The 7,771-nt window shown below is 42.2% G+C and overlaps 1 protein-coding gene and 2 long non-coding RNA genes across 4 annotated transcripts; all 3 read left to right on the top strand.

Moving 5' to 3' along the window:
* LOC130140153 (uncharacterized) lies at positions 1-1,806 on the top strand. 2 transcript variants are annotated; one of them, XR_008818141.1, is made up of 3 exons: positions 1-189; positions 264-1,162; positions 1,262-1,806. It is a non-coding gene; the product is annotated as an uncharacterized LOC130140153 (long non-coding RNA). The 2 variants fall into 2 exon arrangements; XR_008818138.1 differs by having other exon boundaries at positions 6-956; positions 1,046-1,162; positions 1,262-1,792.
* A 1,045-nt stretch (positions 1,807-2,851) lies between these two features.
* On the top strand, positions 2,852-4,120 carry LOC130140870 (uncharacterized). Its single transcript, XR_008818855.1, has 2 exons — positions 2,852-3,747; positions 3,878-4,120. It is a non-coding gene; the product is annotated as an uncharacterized LOC130140870 (long non-coding RNA).
* Positions 4,121-6,792: 2,672 nt separating this feature from the next.
* LOC115686304 (crocetin glucosyltransferase 3-like) lies at positions 6,793-7,470 on the top strand. Its single transcript, XM_056308392.1, has one exon. The coding sequence runs from the start codon at positions 6,793-6,795 to the stop codon at positions 7,468-7,470; it is 678 nt and encodes a 225-aa protein (XP_056164367.1).
* The last annotated feature ends 301 nt before the right edge of the window (positions 7,471-7,771 follow it).

Genomic DNA, 7,771 nt, shown 5'->3' with positions numbered 1-7,771 from the left:
TTCTGCTCATAGGGGCAATACCTTCTACCTTTCTTGTTAATAGCATTTTTTGGCCTTCTGTGTTTTCTCTGCAGGGTATTCTCTGCTATAGGTTAGGAAGTGAGCTCTACGAACTATGTGGGAGCCGAGAAATGCGGAGCGAGTGCTTCAGTCTTCTGACTATCAGTGGGAACTAAATTGCGATCACCTGTAAGTTTCCTTTTGCCTCTCTCCTTCAGCATATTGTTGGGCTGATGTTGGGGGCTGCTGATATCCTGTTCTAGAGTATTATTTGGCTAGAATCCAAAGGAGTTTCAGGGACCATTTCATCCTCTACATCCTCCACGCTTGGTCCGTGGAAAACCTTCCAAAATGGACTATACTCATTTGCCTCAGCCTTCAGCCACGAATTAAAGAGGTAATCATTGTCCATGGAGAAGAAGTCTTCATCGTAAGGCACTTCCTCGCAGAATTTAACACCGCGTCCAATTCTCCCACATAATGAGGAAGCCGTTCAACTATGAAATCAATCCAAATCTTCTTTCCTCATGGCTAGATACCATTCCAGATAGTAGAGGGGATGATAATTCTAAAGTGGCTCTCGCCTTCCTAACTTTATAGGATGCGAATCCTTTTGTTTCTATTCTCACCTCTGAATCTTCTCCAATATGCTGAGGTTCTACTAATTGCTTCTTTGGAGATCCAGTCGAAAGGAAGCCCATGAACATGCACCCAAAAAGAACAAGAGTCAAAGACATAACAGTGGGGGGTGGGGTGTTGGGGGTGCTTTGTTCCCATGTTTGAGCAATATGAGATGATTAGCAGACGACCAAGGGCCTGAGTTCAATACCCGGTTCTTCACCACCTCAGGTTCTAACTGTGTGCACATTACATGTTCAGCTTTCCATGCTTTTCTCATGGTTCTTAGAAAAGCTTGGAAGTTCACACTGGGGCTTGTATGTATTCAATCAAATAAGGTAAGGTGGCTTTCTGTTTCTTTCGAAGCAGCCCCATCCACAACAGCGATTTTGTTCCCTAACCACGTTCTTCCTAATCGCTCACACAGGGCAACCGTACGCATCCCAGAATCATTCTCATCATCCATATTTACGTCAAAACGGGAAAACCAGCACAACAAGGGAATTGACGCCCACTCACCTCAGTGCACTCGGAATCTCGCAAGGTCAGCCCATCTGGATGGTCTTTCATTTTTCAATTGGTAGCTTCCAGAAAAATAAATTCTATGAGAAAAAATTATTGATTGGTCTTTCGCCCCGTTCAGCACAGCAAAGAGACTTCTAAGCAGGAGGAGTCACACTTTCCACGGCAACACGAGTCATTTTGCAAAACACATCTAGCCTCTCAGTTGAGAAATCCAACCCCATAGCAGAAGATAGGCGCAACGCACACCATTTTTTTTCCAATCCATTCCAGTACGATGCAGATTCAATACACAGTGGCCATTTTGCCTGGCGGTCCAGAAACAACAAACCCAGTGCAGAAACAGGGCACCGCTCTAAGAAACTTCAAAACCCAGCCCAGAAAAAGGGGCGACACACCTCCAAACTTCAATCCATTCCAGCACAATGCAGATTCGATACTAAATGGGCACTTTGTGTAGCAGTCCGGAAGAGCTAACTCAGAAACAAGGCAATGCACCAGGAGTCTTTAATCCATTCTATTTTGAAGACACATTACAAACCTACGCCATGGATGTAAGATTGAAGATACTAGGGTTTAAGGGAAGATTAGGATTTTGTTTTGCCGAAATTTCTCCCGCCACGAAATATCACCGAAAGAAGTTCTCCGGCTTTTAATTAACGGAAGCCAGGGTCCTACGTACGCTGACTCCGAATAGGAAATAGCTAGGCGATTGAAGAAATCGACAACTTTATACACAATGGGGTTGTACATATGCAAATTGCATCGGAATTCAATCGACGATACAATCTAGAAAATATAGACTCGAGAAAGTAACCAAATGCAAACAACCTATGCCGAAAATCGACGACACCGTTTGAAAACATGAACAACACTATGCCGGAATTTAATTCACAACATAGAACCCGTGATAGAGATTACACGCCAAAATTTAATCGACAACGTGAATCGGGCGGCTACAACTAGAAAAATAAAGTGCATTGCAGGAAAGTAAAGTACTAAAAGATAATTGATTTGTTTGATTTGTGCCGGAAGAGCTTTTAGTAGGTGGCTGGTGGTATTTACAATGATTCAGTGTTAACTGCCTTCCGATGGTTTCCAGCAGTTGTCTTTCCTTAAGTGGTTTCCTCGATTGTCCTCATGTCTCCCGAAAATTTGATGTCCATGTTCCCATGATGCTACCATTGTCTCCAAACAGTTGCTTATGATTACAGCACGTTAACTGCCCGAGATCTTATTCTGATGGTTGTTACCTTTCCCATGAACTTATTTTTAGGTGACAAATGTTCCCTCCAAGAATGCAAACTCATTCTCTTTAATCTCAACTGCTTTGCTGATTTTGAACTTCATGATCATGCTTCGATGTTCTCCAAGTAGATTTTTGCCGGAGACTCTATCATTCCGATTGCCTCTCTCGACCAATGACTATACTCTCTTGTCCTTATATTCCGAAGAACTATATCAATATTATGTTGTTCGCCCATCATTAACATCTATATCAATGATCACTAAATATTTATAGTCAAATATCGACAACCGAATATGTATCATGTGTGCATACCGATGTCGATTCTTGAATGTCAATCTCTGTTGTCGTCGACAAAGTGTCACATGCATAATAATGTTCAAGTGTTACTCATGTGATTGTCCATGCCTATGTGCTAAGCCCGTGCTTGTCTGACTCGATTCTTTTTTATGTAAACAGATTTACATTTTATTGTAGCTACAACCAAAGGGTAGAGGAGACCTCTACAAACGAGAGAGTACTACTCATCGTGGACTTTGAATATTTTTTAACTAAGGTTAGGTTTCAAATAGCTGTTGGGGAGGCGGTCTGTCCTACTCATTGTGAGATTCAGACGAAAACTCTGACTTCCCGAGTTTCATGCCTCTTCCTTTGCTTGAAAAAGGTGAATTCTCACTTTGCCACTCTATTATTTCCGGTGATGGGTCTTCCATTAGTCCACATGCACTCATGCATGCTGTCGTTTGCTCGTTCACATCACGGGACGGTTCCAAGGCCCACACAGACTCGTTCCCGCTTTATTCACGCACTTCTTTTGGGACATCGGAGGTGAGAAGGTCGATCACAACTCTAGGATTCCCGGGTGGGGCCTTTCCGCAAGGTAGCGGCGACACCTGGCGCCGTCAAAAAAAGAAAGGTTGAAACGATGGGAACTCCAAGAGCACAATCGTAATTACATGGAGGAGTAAAAGCATACGGATTTGCGTCACATGTGTGAACCAAAAGTTAGTATGGTACAATTTCAGTTCCCGTCGTCATGAAGGGGATCTATCTATGGTGCCCTTCGATCGTAGATTGTTGTAACTCAGTACGAAATAACGTAAATTGCAGACACTCGTGTTCATGTAGTCGTGAATTGCCAATGTCATGAAGCACGTTTTTGTTCCATCATAGTTGTTTGTGCGATTTGCTTAACGAGTGAGTTCATGTGAGCGTGTTCATTGTAACATTTGTTTTGACCTTCGGTGAATCTGGGAGCTTCTTCTGGATTGTGGTGTTTAGGTTTGGTTTTTGTGAGTAAGATGCAGATTTTGAGTTGAGGCATACTTCTTTTTAGGAGAAGGGGTTCATTCCATATTAAGGTGTATATATATATATATTTGGACATAAAGGTTAGTATATTTACTTGCACTGACATCTTATATTTTCATGTCATTGGATATACACATTTGTTGCTTTTGTTAAATCAGCCCTTTTCTCCATGATTTCCAGAAGAAGATTGAGATTTAAGCTTGAGATGAAGGACCCGAAACCCAAACCGAAGGCATTCAGCAGCAGATGAACGATGTTATTCCATTGGGGAACTAAAAGTACCTGGTTGAAATTCTTGATTAAGTTTAGGGACCCGATCGCTCATTCAACGATTTTGGGAATTAAATTGTATTGCCCACAAGTCCTAGGACTCTACTAGTTTACACAGTCTTCATTGTGGAATTAAAAAATGACTTGATCTTCTGGGCTTGCTTTAGGAAAATCTTTTAGCTGGAAATGTCTCGTATACGAAAATACCAATCCGTTCGGCAGAAATTGGGGACTGCTCTTTTCACGCATTAGGGACGGTTAATCCCGCGCTATTGCTATGTTTAGGGAAGGGTGCAGTCGTCCATAATGGAAGTTAGAAAGTAATGGCAAAATTCCAATAAGAGCCCTTAGGGATAGCAGCCCCGTCCCTGAATCATATCTTTAGGGATGGCCCTAGCCGTCCCGATTAGCAAGGGTATCGATGGGTCAGATCGGGCCGGGCATTTTTGACAGCCCAAAACAACGGGCTCCACAAAACAATCACCGTTTCTCTTTAGCAGTGAGGGTACAAGCGACAACGGGCAGTGGGCTAAATGCCGTCATTGATGGTCATTAGGGACGGGTTTTCTTGACTTTTAACGGACGGTTTTGCCCGTCGCCTCTTCTCACTTGTTTAGTAGTGTTCGGCTATCCATCTATAAACATGATGATTAAACCAGTTGGGACCTAAAAGATTGGCCTGACTTATTACCCTAAAAAGTTATTTGTTTACAATCGTTCGTGCCGGCCAAGTTCTGCCCGAGTCTAGACGGGTCGGGTTGAGCTTATAGACGAATAGCCTCGCCCAAGCCCCACCTGAAAGCGGTCTTTCGATCCGTGCGGCCCGGGCAGACTTGTGAATCACTAGTAGGCTCGCAGTACATCACTTTGGTACTCGCTATAATTCGAGTTTGATCACTCCGGTATATATATAATATTCATGGAGGCTGATGTAATAATGGTTTCCTGATTCAAACACCTTATAATAACAGGCAAATCATTTGAAGTTTCTAGCATGCGACTGATTCAATGATACGAGAACATATCGGAAATTTCGATTTCTAAGAAAAAAATGGGACAATTACCAAAAAAAATATTAAACCTATTGCAATTATTTCAATTCAGGCCTAAATCTTTTTTTTGAGCCAGTGGAGTCCTAAACCTTTTGCATTTGTGCCAATTTAGTCCATCCAGCCAATTTTGGCTTGAAATTGATGATATGGACGCCGGCCATACTACATGGCGCAGCCGGCTGTCCTACGTGGTGTCGCGGCGACCAGCTAGAGGAAGAAGGAAAGAGAAAAAACAAAGAGAAAGAAAAGAGAAAAGAAAATTTTTAAAAAAATCAAAAAAATATTAAAATATTATTAAAAATTGTTCACGTCAGTGTCGGTCGCGCAATGTAGGATGGCCAACGTTCATGTAAATGATTTCTAGTCAAAATTGATTGGATGGAATGAATTGGAACAAATACAAAAGGTTTATAATTCAATTGGCCAAAACAAAATTAGGATTGAATTGACACAATTGCAATAGGTTTTGCATATCCCAAAAAAAATCGATGGGATGGAAAGCTAGAAAACATTACATTATGGTTCCATTTATATCGCTTGAAATAATTAGTCAATATTCGACCAAATAAATAAAAAATTAGTTAATAAAAAAGTAATTCATTATCGATAACAATTTATGTCTAAACATTTTCGTAGATAATGAAAATATTTTTGATTCATTCATATTTGTGAGGGATACAAGCGATTGTTTTTAGAAATATATTTTCCAAATCGTTCATTTTCAGTGAAATAAACAAAACAAACAGACCCTACGTTTCAGACAATCATGATAGCATAAAAGATGTCGAAATTCAATACACAAAATCAAAGATACAACGAATCCGAACGGCCAACAACCACTTTCGACAGCAATTTTATTTTGGTCGATAGAAAGACCCCATTCAAATATTAGAATAATACTCGAGGGGTACATAGAAGGCTTTCAAGCCTTGTGAATTCCACATAACTTACTCGCTCTAAATTATCAATGGTTAATACCACGAAAAATCCCAAACCGGTATACTTGTAATAAATTTACCCCAAACTAATTTTTTGACCACAAAAAATCTCAAACTGGTACACTTATGACAAATTTACCTCCGTTAGTTTCCGTTAAATTTGATTAATATCACGAAAAATCACAAACTGGTACACCTGTGACAAACGGAGGGTAAAACCCCAAACTAGTATACTTGTCAATTGCCACATGTCATCCAATTTAACAATTTGACGATAAAATTTAACGAAAACTAGCATAAGATAAATTTGTCATAAATGTATTAGTTTGGGATTTTTGGTGGCCAAAAAATTAATTTGAGTAAATTTATAACATATTTATTAGTTTGGAGTTTTTGGTGGCAGTGTAACTTTGTACGACTAAGAATGACCTGGAGAAGGCAGCTAGCCAAGAGCTCACCACCACGAAAGAACGACAAAAAAAAGATCTGGTCATGAACCCAAACCCAGCTGTGCACTTCTCACTATCAATTGACCCAAGGTGAAAAACAGAAGCATCAGATGGCTCCTTCCGTCGACGGTAGTCACATCGTGATGCTACCTTTCATGGCTCACAGCCACCTCGTCTTGTTCCTCGCCCTCGCTAGGTAGATCCGGCGACGAAGCCGCTTTGCCGTCACCGTCGCCAGCACTTCTGTTAACGTACGCCGCCTTCGTTCGGCTGCTACGGGGGACCCCACACTTGCTACTGTCGATTTCGCGAAGCTTGCATTTTGCGCCTCCAACCATGGCCTGCCGTCCAACACAGAGAGCACCGAGAACATACCACTGACCCAGATGACGACCCTCTCCTACGCATCGCTGAGCTTGAGAGCTCAGCTGGAAAGCCTTGTCGCAGACATCACCTACCAAGAGGGTGGGCGGCCACCCGTCTGCATAATCTCCGACCTCTTTTTCGGCTGGGCGGTAGATGTGGCCAAGGCCTTCAGCACGAGGAACTATGGCTTCACCACTTGCGGGGCCTATGGGACCTTGGCACACTTGTCCTTGTGGCTCCACCTCCCACACCGTGGGACAGAGTCCAGTAAGTTCGTGGTACCGGGGTTCCCAGAACGATGCCTCTTCGACAAGTCACGCCTTGTGGTGATGATCAGGGAGGCGGATGGGGAGGACATGTGGTCCAGATTCCTCCAGTCTCAGTTCGAGCTCTCTCTCAGTTCAAGTGGGTGGCTGTGTAACATGTCCGAGGAATTTGAGCCGCTCGGAGCGGCAGCCCTGAGAAACTTGGTGAAGCTTCCGGTCTGGACCATCGGTCCCCTTCTTCCTGATGCGATTGTCAGGGACGACGACTCTTCAGGTTCCTTGAATTTCATCTCTGAACATCGACCTGAAAAGCCACTTGGGATCACCCTGGAGAGATGCATCGAGTTTTTCGACGCTCAGCCTCCGGGCTTTGTTGTGTACGTCTGCTTCGGTTCCCAAAACACTATAACTATAAAGACTCAACATTTGTGAATGATTTTCATCACTATTTCATTTACAGATTATACACGTTTATAAAGAGAAGAAAAAATACAATCTTTGGCAGAGCAAAAATCAAGGAATGCCAACTCATCTATAGTTGCAAAAATCAAGAAATGCCAACTCATCTATAGTTGGTAAGCTAATTTGAAATTCAAAAGATATCAAAAAGATTTCATATCTTAACACGCCCCCGCAAGATGGACGTTCCATCCGAAACACCCATCTTGTCTCGTAATTGTATTGTCTGCAGCCTTGATAACAGTTTTGTGAGAATGTCGGCAAGTTGATCATG

The sequence above is a fragment of the Syzygium oleosum genome, unplaced genomic scaffold (genome assembly GCF_021117445.2).
Source record: "Syzygium oleosum isolate NSW1041296 unplaced genomic scaffold, Sole_v2.1 Sole_v2.01, whole genome shotgun sequence".
Lineage (NCBI taxonomy): Eukaryota > Viridiplantae > Streptophyta > Magnoliopsida > Myrtales > Myrtaceae > Syzygium > Syzygium oleosum.
The sequence above is the reverse complement of the archived record's forward strand: the minus strand, read 5'-3'. Positions and strand labels throughout refer to the sequence as shown.